The sequence below is a fragment of the Styela clava genome, chromosome 12 (assembly GCF_964204865.1).
Source record: "Styela clava chromosome 12, kaStyClav1.hap1.2, whole genome shotgun sequence".
Taxonomy (NCBI): domain Eukaryota; kingdom Metazoa; phylum Chordata; class Ascidiacea; order Stolidobranchia; family Styelidae; genus Styela; species Styela clava.
Genome location: NC_135261.1, coordinates 10138422 through 10152473, shown reverse-complemented (window position 1 = coordinate 10152473; position 14052 = coordinate 10138422). Strand labels below are relative to the sequence as shown.

The 14052-nt window shown below is 34.7% G+C and overlaps 1 protein-coding gene across 1 annotated transcript; it reads right to left on the bottom strand.

The window, feature by feature from the left end:
- Positions 1-257: 257 nt before the first annotated feature.
- Positions 258-12261, bottom strand: LOC120330380 (uncharacterized). The gene is made up of 13 exons (XM_078118308.1): positions 12147-12261; positions 11186-11341; positions 10164-10343; positions 9326-9439; positions 8704-8847; positions 7923-8099; positions 7573-7752; positions 6973-7125; positions 6329-6490; positions 6028-6168; positions 3297-5409; positions 2284-2427; positions 258-507 (listed from the first exon to the last, which is right to left on the bottom strand). The coding sequence occupies exons 1-11, from the start codon at positions 12208-12210 to the stop codon at positions 5351-5353; spliced, it is 1530 nt and encodes a 509-aa protein (XP_077974434.1). The 5' UTR covers positions 12211-12261; the 3' UTR covers positions 258-507; positions 2284-2427; positions 3297-5350.
- Between the last annotated feature and the right edge of the window lie 1791 nt (positions 12262-14052).

Here is a 14052-nt window from a genome sequence, read left to right as displayed (position 1 = left end):
ATTGCTCGATTGGAATCTGGCAGTAATCAGTAACTTTACGAAGTTGCCTGGTTGGATCGCGCATCCATTTTCATGATACACTATTATCCGTTGGAAACCCCGAAGTGACGCGGGGATGCATCCTATATAGGAGACCCATCAAACTGATTTGTTTTTTATTCCAGATAAAATTGCACTGATTTGTAACGGATCGTATTTTGATCACAAAGTTACATGAACACTTCTTTATATTGAAAAATAAGAGTATGTCATTGCAATTAAATTTAATATCGTTTTTTAATTTAATTTTTTCTAATGAATAAGTTCATAAAATCAAAAATGCATCATCATAATCGTCAACATCATCTTTGAGAATTGCTATTTTTGCCGCAACAAGAGAAGATACGAGACAGAGTCCACCAGAAATGCAACAAAGCACGAAACTATATCCTAGTGAGCTGTGCTTCAAGTATCCGCGGTTTGATTTTAATACACAGTATATTGCTATTCCCGACAGGATAAAAATAGCTGTAAATGATAATAAAATATATTTTAAAGTCGCAGGTTTAAGCAACGCCAGGTATTTTTGTTTTACTCCAGGTTTCAATTTTCAAATTGAACGAATAATCAGAACAACAATATTACCAATGTTGGATACCGCGCCCTAAGGCTTTAGTCGCGACTCACGAGTCAAGCCAAGTCGCTAAGTTTTCAGAGTGTTTAGTATTTCACAATTTCAGTAAATTTATAACACGATTTAAATCACTTCGAAATTGGGTGAATGTCGTTTGAGCCAATGGTTCCCAACCGCCGGTCCGCGGAGCTTTTTTGCCGGTCCGCGGAAAATTTCATTTGGTTGTTTTTCTACCGTCTCAATCCCTTTCACCGAAATCGATAAGACGCAGTTACCTTGGTTTATTACGCAATTTATCTTCCGCCGTCATATTGCTATGTGATAAGTGCGGTAGGCTATAGCCCGGCGACGTCTTGGCGCCGAGTAATCACACTTTTTACTTTTTCGGTTTCGATTCATCGCGAAGGCGCATCGTCAAATCTCGCAAGATTTAGAAACCTGAAAATCAGCATGCGTGCTCTTTCCGTTAGCATGCTTTTCTTGATTAATAACTCAAAGTTACGTTGGTTTCTTACGCAATTTCTCTTTCACCGTCATATTGGTGGTTGATAAAGTGCGGTATTAATGGCCTGGCGACGTCTTGGCGCCGAGGCTTTTCGGTTCCAGATTTATCGCGAAAGCGCTGCGTCAAATCTCGAAAGATTCAGAAACCTGAAAATCAGCATGCGTGCTTATTTCGTTCTGAATGCGTTTCTTGATTATTTAGTCGAAGTTACGTTGGTTTATCACACAGTTTCTCTTCCGCCGTTATATTGGTGTTTGATAAGTGCGGTATTAACGGCCGGGGGTCGTCTGGGCGCCCATGCTTTTCGGTTCCAGATTCATCGCGAAAGCGCTCTGTCAAATCAACTGCAGAGAGATTAATATGACGAACCCGATGAAATCTCTACTTTACAGTCAAGATTTTCCGAATCCGAATTTTCAACCAGTTACTTCTAGTTAATTGAAACGAAGCAAATAAATTGACCGTGAACCGCTGCAGAGCCACGTGTTGCAAAACCATTTTTTGATGCCTCGTTTGCAATCCTGTATTGGAAACGAAACAGTAGCAAAATTCTCACTGGGATTAATTGTGTTTCTACATGATTTGCCATGTACATGTTTTTTATGTGGGATGTGTGCCTTTTTTATGCATAATGGGTGCCCAGCACTGCATTTTATCACGCAAATATATATTATTTTTTAGGGGGGTACCACCCATTTCAATTTCTGGCCGCCATTATGTGATAGTTTTTCCTCATGTAAATTATTTTTAAGTGTACCTTTCTCTTTCTAAAAGCATAGTGATTTGCGCATTAAGCAAATATATGTTATTATTTTCTGTTGCACTCATTTTAATTTTTGTCGGTCCGCGAGTACATTTTATTTAATTATACCGGCCCGTCAGGGTAGAAAGGTTCGGAACCACTGGTTTAGGCGTACATATGCGACAATGTGAGACAGAAACAATATACATTTCACGGGCTAGTCTATTGCCTAAGCTTCTCGTTGGATGACTGGTGGAAATATCTTCACAGTTCTGTTAATTTTTGCTGTAATTTTCTGTTCTAGTTGTGTTTCATTTTGTTGAATGTGATGATTAAATGTATTTCCTTAAAGGTATTTAATATTTAAAGAAGACAAATTCATCTATAAAAACTCATTTCAAACAGTATCTATATGATACTTACCGGCAGCAAGACATAACTCGATAGTTAATATACTATGGTTCTCTTTTCCGATCATCGTCCGAATAGTGAGTGTAATTGCGCAACAAAGTGAAATCGCAGAAACGACAAGAAGAACAGCGGTAAATGTTTCGTCAACTGTGAGCGCTAGCAAAATATCATATATATGTAATCGAATACAAGATCTTGGGAAACAATGGGGAATGACATGGGTTATATATATCCAGTGGTGGGATTCAAATTTTTTGTCAGCCGGTTCTGTTGTTTTTTCAGTGATGCCAACCGGTTCGCTGATCTCATAAAATTCCGTGAGACGGTTCTATAGAACCGGTGCGAACCGGCTGAATCCCACCACTGGATATATAACCAGTTACCGAGATCTTTGAATATAGTGATTATCAGCGAACCAGTACTTTTTTTGTTTTAGACATTGAGTGTATCTATGTACTCCTTCCGTTACCTGTAGCGACATATCTGTGAAAAGTGCCCTCCAACGGTACACAGAAAAATTCATTTTCACATTCTTAATTATGCAATCGAAATTAAAGAATACAAGCGCACGATAGTTAAATGACCAGATGCAATTTTATTTATTAATAATATATTTTCTTTCTAGAATGCCAATTCATTAAACACGTTGCATATTAGAGGTAGTATATATTATTGAATAAATTTTAACATTCGAATAGCATTTTTACCATAACCTCATTTCGTCTTAAGCCTCGCTTACAAGATCTTTTATGCGACGTTTAATATGCCTTCCACTTAAAATAAAGATACTAGAAAAAGATACTAGATAAAGATACCTGCGACCAATACTAGAAAAGAGATGTACTGTAATCCAGAAGAAACCCAGCCATTCCCTTCCGGCACTACCATTTCAATTTAATAAACCCCGACTGGGCATTAGAAATGAACCCTTGGCTTTTAATCCGCGATGAAAACATGACTAGTCTAATACGTTTAAGCATTATGCCTAGGAATAAACTTAGGGAAATGTCGTTCAAAACTTTTACCTTTTCCGTAATAAATCTCTCCAACATAACTCAAGAAGATTCCATTACACGTCCACGTCGTTATTCCATTTGCATCGATTGTCGTAACCAACCAGCCTGGCGTTGCTAACGCTACAACATCCAAAACCAAGGCCAATGATGAAACAAAAACTAAAATATTACCGTATAATTTCTTCATATTTTTTCTTTATTGTCTCAGATATATATACTATAGATTCTGAAAAGTAGCATTGTTTTGCATAATCTCTTCATCATTAACTTACACTTTAAAAATGTTTCCGTTTTTTCTATATACATATATACATACATATACCGGTAAACTTCTTCCCGTGGAAGTGCTTTACGCAATTTGCCCACCCATATACGCTGCTCTAGTTTTCAACAATACATATCTAATTTACAATCTTTACTGAAACGCTGAAGACCAACCATGGATTGCCTTCTGTACGTAACATTTGGAGATAAACCCTCATATCAATAAAGTTAGCGGAACCGCATTCAATATTTAATGCGCTAGGTCGTAAAATCGATCAGAAGGTTATTGTTTCTTAGTTTAAAACTCAGAGAATGAACAACATATGGTCAATCGTTATCATTTGTGATTAATATTGATATTTCCACTCGATAAAAATACTGTGATATTGAAACGGAACTTTATTAAAGAAAAATTGGTGAATACTGTTCATGTCTAACTGTTATATAAAAGCAAAACCTCAATTCAATTTTTGTGTCACAAAATTCTATATTTTTTCTCTTTGATAATTTTCGCATCTGAATCATTTGGATGAAGTTATACGTCTGAGTAAATAATTGGTCATTTTACACGTGAATTTCAATATAAAATTTGATTCCTGCCCTTGCACTTGGTAAGGCCAACTTTTTCCGCGGCCCCCTTGAACTGAAATAAAAATAAAGTGAAATTATTGATACCGATAAGTTTCATATTCTCGCAGAAAAGATCGAATCTTGACTTTATTTCGATGATGGTGGGTTTCAGTACCGGTTCCAAATCTTCAAATTTAATCGATATTTTCGTTTAGCATAGGTTAGTGTCAAGAGAGATTTCACCGCGACCCGTTTTGATCCTTTTCGGCACCCTGTCTATCGGACCCTCTGTTTGAAGATCACTGGATCTTTTAATCTATTCTCAAGATGACATTCATACACTTGTAAAAACAAATACCTGAAAAGCGTGCCTGCTAAAGACCAATTGACACTGGGTTAATCGTATCCTTTGGCTCACTTCCCGAATGTGATCATTCAGCGCTTCCTCGCGTACTAGTAAAGTGAATTCAATCTTTGAATTATTGACTTCAATAACGAAGATGAAAAAATGTTCAAAGCGTTTATCGATTACCTATATCGATCATATCGTCGTCGGATTTCAGTAAATTCTCGTCAACTGTCTTTTCTGCCAAAGTCCCTCACTGGTAATTTTTAATCAGAGTATTTTAAATCATCCCTGTATATTCGAGCGTCGTCCATCTATGACGACAATTTGAAAAAGAGACTGATTTATGACACAAGCATGATAAAAATCTTCTTTCTGACAACCTACCGATTGGTATTTTGATGAACATTTGGAAAAATAAACATGAACAAATTTTCAAATGTATCTTTACTATTTTACTCATTTGATTACAACAATGATAATTTAGTTCATACATATTAATATATAAGTTATATTATGAAGCTAAATGCCAGTTTCAAAACTTAATTCATAGGTCACTGCCAATCACAAAAGTGACGAGGGGTCACCTCTGCTGTTCATTATTCAATAAATCGACTAACGTATAATTTATAGACGAAATCTTGTTCGATAAAACGAAAATACGAAATTCAAATACAATTTTGTTGTTCGAATACGCTCTGGACAGAGTATGTTTTAAATAAAGAAAAAAAAATATTTTTCGATTCGATTCTCCGATTATGAAAGTATAAATTAACTTTATGAGAAAACTCATTCAGCGTGTTGTCAATACACAATTATGCATTGAATACACAATTTTAATTTTCTCATAATGTATGTTTTCTTTTTATGCACTTCAGAAGTTTCATGGATTGAATACAACTGCTGCTACAACAGCTTGCAAAGATTCTGTCGATGCGCCTCCTGTAACAAAAATGTGAATGTATGATAAATGATACAAACATGTAATAATATAACACTCGTTAAAAAAAACTCTGAAAAAGATTAAGTACAAATAATAACCAAAACTAGATTTATTTTATTGAAATGAAAGTCCCATTTTGAAATTTTGTTGTAAGAAATACACTCGTAAACCATTGCAACCATCAATATTCTCTCATTTATTTTATAGTAATGTCACGGGTCATTTAACACAAATCATGACGTCAAACAAATGTCACGTGCCACGAGCCAGCGTTTGGCCGACTCAGACTCCAGGTTGCGCTTTGCATTTGGAAGCTTTCTTTTAGTTTAGGATTCAGGCCAAGGTAGGGATTGTATTTTTGAGTTTTCTTTGCCGTCAGTGGATGTCCGCTTCAAGACATCCCAACACATTGCAAGTCAATGTCGGTAATATTAGACAAAGGGATTTAGGAATAAAGCCAGCTAACAAAGTCTTCAGACCGGCCATCTCTGCCGGAACGTATTTGTCGCCCCCAAAGATCATCGAGATAAAGGACTCACTCCTACCATCTTTCTATGATATACATAAAGGAAACATTTCAACAAAGGCCAGATTTTTTCGCGTTACAATAGGCGTACCTATGTTACATCCATCAGTAGTGCAGGTATAATTACAATTCTGGATTGTAATATTCCGAATCATTGTTGAAGAACATTCATTTCCGATGTCATAATAGGAACAACCTCTAGTTATTCTCCTAGGAATCCCAGGTATATAACCTAGAAATTACAAAATAAATATAGATTAAATGAGTATAATGAAAACGATAAATAGGGGGGAAGGAGATAAATGGAAAAGCGAACAAAATAAGGCAACGTATAACAGAACATTGTGATAGAAGAACTAGAAAGCGAAATCGAGGGAGACGAGAAAATATACTTTTCTGTATTCCATGTTCTTGTATAATGCAGTGGGTTTCATACGGAAAACTACAGGGTGTTGCAATGGGTGGATTTTCGCGGCATTGATCATAACCATCGTCGTCGTATTTGTTATTATAATTCTGAGAACTGCTGCAAGTTAGGCATTTTGGTCTCCCAGCTGGAATGAGTAAAAAAAATTTAATTCTTCATAACACAAGAGGTGTATAACATTAAATTAGCATCAAAACAGTTTATAAACTATGGCAATGGAGCATTCTCAGCTTATGTAGGCCTACAACGTATTAGGAAAACATACTACAGCGTATTATTTACAGATTATGTTTACCTCGACGTACTTTTCAATAACAAAACTTAGGGCAGATATGCTTTATTTTAGTAATGCATAATTTCCCTATTAGTTGCTGCTGATTTTATACACAATTCTCACGTAGGTGGTTTGAGCGTTTAATAGATGAGAATTTCAAGGTAAATTACATTCGACATTAAATAAACACTAAATTACACTGACCTGCACCCTATTTCAGTGCGTATTGTTGCAACACCGAAGAAGAATATATATTATATCCATTCATTCAGGAAACTTGACCTACGTAACCTAAATTCTAACTTCTAAACTGAACGAATATGATTTGAACTCACGCCATCCAATGTTACAACCATCTTCTTGGCAAGTTTCACTACACGTAATTTTCTTAAAACTCATTGCTTCAACATTTGATTCTGTGCATTGAGTAGGTATCGAAAAGTTGGCACATTCACGAACGACGCTGACTAGATGGTATGTAGGAGACGCTACAAAGAATCATGTGATGAAGTGCCAAAAAAAACTTGAATTAACTTCATTTGTTATTATGTATCCGATGGGCAATCGCTTCGAGTTGAAATACTCGTCCGATTGATTAATGATTCAGAAAAGATAATGCGTATAAAAGGATTCATGAGCTCATTGCCGCCACCATGTGGTTCACGTACCAGCTGCTGGGTTTCGGCTTGCTCCTCCATCAAAGTCCGTGATTTTGGAACGACCAAATCGCAGACTATTTATACCGGACTGTCATTTCAACGAGATGCAGTGGTTTGACATGCTATATAATCATAATATTTCAGTAGGCAAATTCCGGTATCAACGAATGAATGAGGCGAGCCGTTACCAGTATACTTTGTGTTCATATATTTGTGCGCCATTGCTTTCGCTTTTTTTTTTTTCTATAGGGGTAATATTTTTATGAGGGGTCCTACCTCTATGACGTAGGTCATTTTTTTCAGAAATCAGATAAGTAACCGTAGATTTACAGTAAGTCGAACCAGATGGACAAGCTTGCCTCACAGTTGCTGTGTTGCACGTACCAGCTCCAACAGAATCAGTACAAACAACACATTGGAGTGTCACCGCCTCGTTTCCGTTTATTATTCCGTCAGCTAAAATAAATAAATATGGAGGTGATTCTAAAGGCTTATCTTAAATCACTATTAAAGAAGTAATAATATTAACAACAAAATAGAATCAATATTTTCAGTTGTCTTACACTCTGCTACTAGCATAAAAAAATTTTCACTGATTTTCATGATGTCAAATATACTATATTCACCTGTGCCATTATTGCATCCGTTCGTATCACAAGTAGAATAGCAATTAAATTCCTTATATCCTAAAGAAGCGTCATTTATCGGAAAATCAGTGTACACATCATTAAACCTGCACTCATCAACAGCCCTCAAATTGGACGTGCAGCCCCTCGTTATTGTAGATTTGACAATTGCAAATGCTGCAAAATAAGCGTTCCATGAATACTTAAGGCAAGCAAACCTCAGGAATATTCAAAATTTTCATTATTTAATTATTACCGGGCCAGTTAGAAAAATCTATTTTCTATTTGGTATCTGTTTATCATGAAATATTTATAAAAATTTGAGTTCACCAGAAATTCTTATCGAGGTCTGGAGTTTTGACTATTTTCCTTAGAGGTTATAAAATCGACAAAGACCGCAGTTTCAATACCAATAAGAAAAAGGCAGGCTTCAACATTTCAAATTACTGCAATCAGGTCAGCAGTATGTGAGGATGTACCAAACTTTTCATTTGCCCAGGGCAAGTTTTGGATAATGATGTCCTTTATACCTAACTTTAAAAATTGAATCGACAGATAAACGAATTATAAATGTTGTTTTACATGAGAATGAATAAATTAAAGATCAAGTAGCAGGAGAATATTTGTATTATTGCGCTAAATCACGCAATGACCAGGCGATCACATTGGCAGCAAAGAGCAGTCGGTCATTGCTGCTTCACCATCATCGCAATCAGTCACACAAAGCCAGCTTTTACCTAGGTGAAGACACATCACGACCACGCTCCTGTCAGTCACTCACCTGAATCGTAAATAGTTGAAGTTGTTGTCGAACAATAATTTTCAGTTCCAGGACAAGTTGTGCTTGTTGTAAACGAAATACATCCACTTTCGGTTTCTGAGTTACATTGAACGCAACTTTTTCTTGTAGCATATACTTGTGGAGCTGTTTTTTAACAAAAATTCCATCCGGTTTACGAATTTATTTAATAAGCTATAACATTTTGAATACCCTAGCAATCATGAACCTTCGAAGATTTCGTGTCTGCTTTTATGTTTTTAATCGGGTCAGTACAATATTTTAATAAGAAGTATTGATTTTTTTACATGCCGTTTGTACACGATCAAATGACTCAAGTTATAATCATTCATTTCATGGATGTTTCAATTTACGAATAATTAGTCAAGAAAGTAATTAAAATGATAAACTTCTGAATTTATTTTTATTGCATCATCTTATTTCTGTGTAGAAAACTTATGATACGTATTACCGCAGTCATATATTGGAATACGCAGCACATATTATAGAGGTTGATAAACATAATGTAGAAAAGATTCTGAAAACGTACTGTAATTTATTAGACAAATAAACATATATAATTAATCTATTTATTATACATATAAACATATATGATTAATCTAACTTGAGCAATCAGATCCAGCATATGGCGAACTACAAACACATGTTCCGGTAATATAGTTACAACTTCCCTGTGATGTTCCTATATTACAGTCTGATGAACATTGCTTAAGAGAGCCTGAAATAATAAATGCATGTTTATCTATATAGCTTACAAAATGTAGTCTCTGATACAAATTTGTAAAAAATCAAGATAGGAATACCCAAATATGTGGACACGAAAGCTAAAAACGAATTAGTATCAAATCGCAGATCGCGGCATGTCACAAGATGCACAATTTTTAATTTTGATGACGTCATCACGCGAAATTTCGAAATTTAAAAATGAAAAACGATGCCGAAGCGCCCACATAGTTTTTTTTAAATAATGAAAATCAATACCCTCCCAGCGAAGGCAACAATCTTTATCTACTGAGCATTTCAAAGCAATTGATTCAGTAGTTTTTACAACAACCAAAACCAAAACGTACCGCAGTCCAAATGACGTCGCCTGAACACTTACGCCACAGCGGATGACGCCATCGCACACTAAAAACGAATCCCATACAGCCCATAGATATTTTTGAAATAAATAAAAGTAATAGTCTTCTAGCATAAAATAGTGAAATTTTGAAGCAATTGGGCCAGTAAATGAAGATGAAGCGATTTTTTCACAACAGCATGAAGAATACTAACAACAACAACAATATAATAACAAAACGATCCATGCGTACATGTTGTGCCCAAAACAGAAACAACGACGTCAGGAGATTGAAGTATTTTTTTTTTCAATTTATATCACTGTAACAAAAACATTGCCCAGTTATTATCTTATGCTAAAATGCTCACCAATTACCACTTACTAGTCGTTATATTATTGCAATTGTCAGTTGTACAATGGTAATAACATTCAGTTGTAGAAGTTGGGTTGCCCCATTCGTCCAAATAGGTTTTACAGTTTGTAGAAGATGGTACTGCGTCTGTATAAACATCTTCATCTGATGTACTAGCCATACAATAACGTTCAACACTAGTTGTTACTCCTTGATACATACACAAAAAACATCAGTTATTTGATTATATCTGACCAAATCTACATTTATTGTTATTCTAAAGTCTAAACTTTTAGATACATTTTGATAGCAAGTAACCATTTCTGAAAACCTATTTTATTTTTTCTGCTAATATGACGTTTAAAAAGAAACATACTGATTTATGAACAATTAATTCCGAATGTTGGAATAATTGGGATGTTTCTCCAACACTGACACCGTTTACTTCCGTAACATTGTCTAATCAGAGAAATGCAAAAATGACGTAACAATGGGAACTTTAGCATCGGCTCAAATACTTTTGTCACTCAAAAGATTTTCAGGCATGTCTGTGAACATTGCCTCATTTTCGTAATTTTGCATGCTAATTGTCAGTTTTTTTAGTTGTCTTCGCGAATTTAAGTATAAATCTACCTAACTCAATTCGTCTTTATCAAAATGTTCTGTCGGCACTTCGAAATGATAGGTGATTGAATATTTAGAATCAAATTTTTTTTCGAAACATGTAAACTATTTTATAGACACCAACTCACAGTACCACTCCTAAAATTAGCATCAAAAGTTTCGCAATGGTAAAGTATTGGAAGAACTTTCCCGGGGTTAGGTCGGGAAAACATCCATTATAATTACCATTGGTTAAGTTTTATCATGTTACGCGAAAGATTGGGCATATTTGTCAGTTTTTATGTCCGAGTGCAAAAAGTAATAAATCTTCACGTAAAAAATAGTTTAGCTAATGCCTTTAATTTATAATCGTAGATGTTGGTAATTCTGAATAATTGGTATAATTTATGTCAAATATGATAAAAAATATATGATGTTATACCACCCACCATCTGTCACTACAAATTTTGTTCCACAATAATGAACAGTAGATCCAGAATCTGCGGTACAAGTATAAATTGTAGTTGTTCCAGACACTGTCTTGAAACATGTTTGATGTATTTCCCCGTCATAATTAGTATCCACGCAAACATAACAATCCAAACCTGGGAAATGTAATCGAACATAATATGTGCGGGTTATTGCTTAAACGCAGTTCATGTCCCAAATATGGAAGCCTTGGCGTAACCCATCTATAAGTTATAAATTTTTGAACTTTAATTTAAGATTTATATTCCTTTCAGCCCTTAATATTTAATTCAAATCTTACAAATATCACAACGAAGAAAACCATTGCACTATGTGCAACGTTTTTAAATGAAGAACGCAAAAAAAAATCGATATTTTGTTTTGGCGTCAAATACTTTGCCTCTACAACAAAAGTCATAATGCATTTACATTACATTGAATCATCTAAGTTCAAAGTAAAATTGTTACATTTAAATAGAATGGAACATTTGATATATTGAAAAAAGTAAAAAAAATCGGTTTTTATTGACAGAATATCTGACCTATTTCATAGACAAATACTAAGTTTAATTTTAATCCCATCTTCAAACCATTCATCGCACAGAGTACGGGATGCCATCCCGTCTGCCAATGGTCGATATATGACGAGCACTTCTTTAGAACATGAGTCGCCGATAGTGTAAGTAAGAAAGGGCAATTAAACTTTTAAACGAATTTTTTTTTACAATTTTTCAATAAGGTATCACAGTGGAACGCTGTGTTCCTAAGAGACATACGGAATGTTTCGGTCGCCAATATTAGAACACTACTAAATATTCTTCCCTACGAACAAACGATCTCAATTGAAAGTTAACAATTTTGTGATGAAAATAATTTAACACGCTGTAGTCGAAATAATATCACAAATTTTTATTTTCATCATTCATGCCTATATTATCTTACCTTCGCACGGGAAGATTAGTACAACAATGAAGATCACTGCTATTTTCAATACTGTGGTATCCATGTTTATATATAAGCCAATGCTCAATTCTTTAGCTATAAAAACAAAACAGAAAATAAGTGAAATTAAAATGAAAAAAAGTCAATATTTTGGATAGCATAACTTCAAATCCAACCACTCTTTCTCACACTGTCGTTTGAAGAATGAAAATGGATACAAACTTACTTATAGTAATCTGTCTTACGACCACAACTTCCTATTTTAAATTTTATAAACCAACACCCACTTCTTTTTGGTTAATAAACAACAATCCACATTTTCATTTTCGTTGCTTCTTAACGGAAGTTGAAAAAAATTGTAAATTTAAAGAATTTTTGTAGTTAATCAAAATAATAGTTTGAATATTTAAATTATTGAAACATACTTTCTGACCACTAAAAGGCAAAAAATATAAAAAACGGTGATGATATTAAGATTTTAGTTATGAAAGTCGATTTGTGCAATCTTTGCAATATTAAAACGGTGTTATTTATTCATTTTCAATCTTGCAGTTGGCCCATTATCTCTAGCTGTGTGTAATTTATACCTAGGTATGGTCATATCTGGTTCTCATTTTGGAAGTCAAGCACGGAAAGAAGGTCTAAGGCAGTGGTTCTTAATCTTTATGAGCCTGCCGAACCCCTGCGCTATTCTGCAAGCTCCCGCCGAACCCCATTGTAATGAACGGTTGAAATTAGAAGCCAAACCGTAACGTCATAAAGCGGAAGCTAATTCTTGCAAGGTTATAGAATATAAACATTGTGATGAAACCTTAGATATCAATACCCATGTGGGAATAACCATTGTTTTGTCACAATGGCGTTGGCGGCAGAATGAGCAGATGGTTTTTGTTGTATAAGTTATGCGGGTGAACAGGCGAAAACTGATAAAAAATAACTTTGAAAATCCGAAAGATGATAATATACCCCATAAACGTTGGTAGTTCAAGCAATTTGTTCTCGGACTTTAAACTGCGCTGAAATGCGAATAAAATCGTTTGCCAATTGTTTTATTTTACAGAAATAGAGATAGGATTAATTCGGCGCCATATCGAGGTTGTTCTGAATGGATCATAATAATTTAGGGTAAAGCTCTGCGATAAACTATTCCTTGACGCAAATTTATCACCTAGTGAAATTCAAACACGCTATGATTTTGCATTCATTCATTTACAATTACTGCCTATCTTCGATTTATCCGTAAAATTGAGTTAAATTTTATTAGTACGGTAGAATATGAATAAGGGTAACACCAATTAATTGTTCCATTCAATTGTTCAAGTCATTAGTAATTAGTCATCATGAACTATAGTTATTTTTGCATAATTAGTATGCAGGGTGATAAAAAAGTCTCATAATATGCAACTGTTTCAGAGCACCTTCGTCGAACCCCTGGAACAGCTCCACCGAACCCCAGGGGTTCGATCGAACCCAGTTTAAGAACTACTGGTCTAAGGCTTACGAATCAAATGTTTTTCCATTATAATTTACACAAAATCTAGATAGTAATATTGTATTGAGTGGACTCGTATTGTACGACAAATTTATGACATTAGTTTAACAATCATCACACAACATGATCGTTTTCACATACTTGGCATGTGTAATTACTGATGCAGGCAGGTAAAGTTTATGAATACTTTTAATTGTATTAGTCAAAAGTTACAAAGTAATGTGACGTTAACATCCAGTTTACGAAATGTCTTTAAAATCAAATCTTGTTATACAGAAGCTAATTTTAATAAATGGTTACAGACAACCTTCCTAAATGAGATCAATCGTTCCCTGAAATATGAATCATGGAGAAATAACTAGTGCATGGCGGAGTACGCTTCTGGAAACTATGGAAAGCAGAAACATCAGTAAT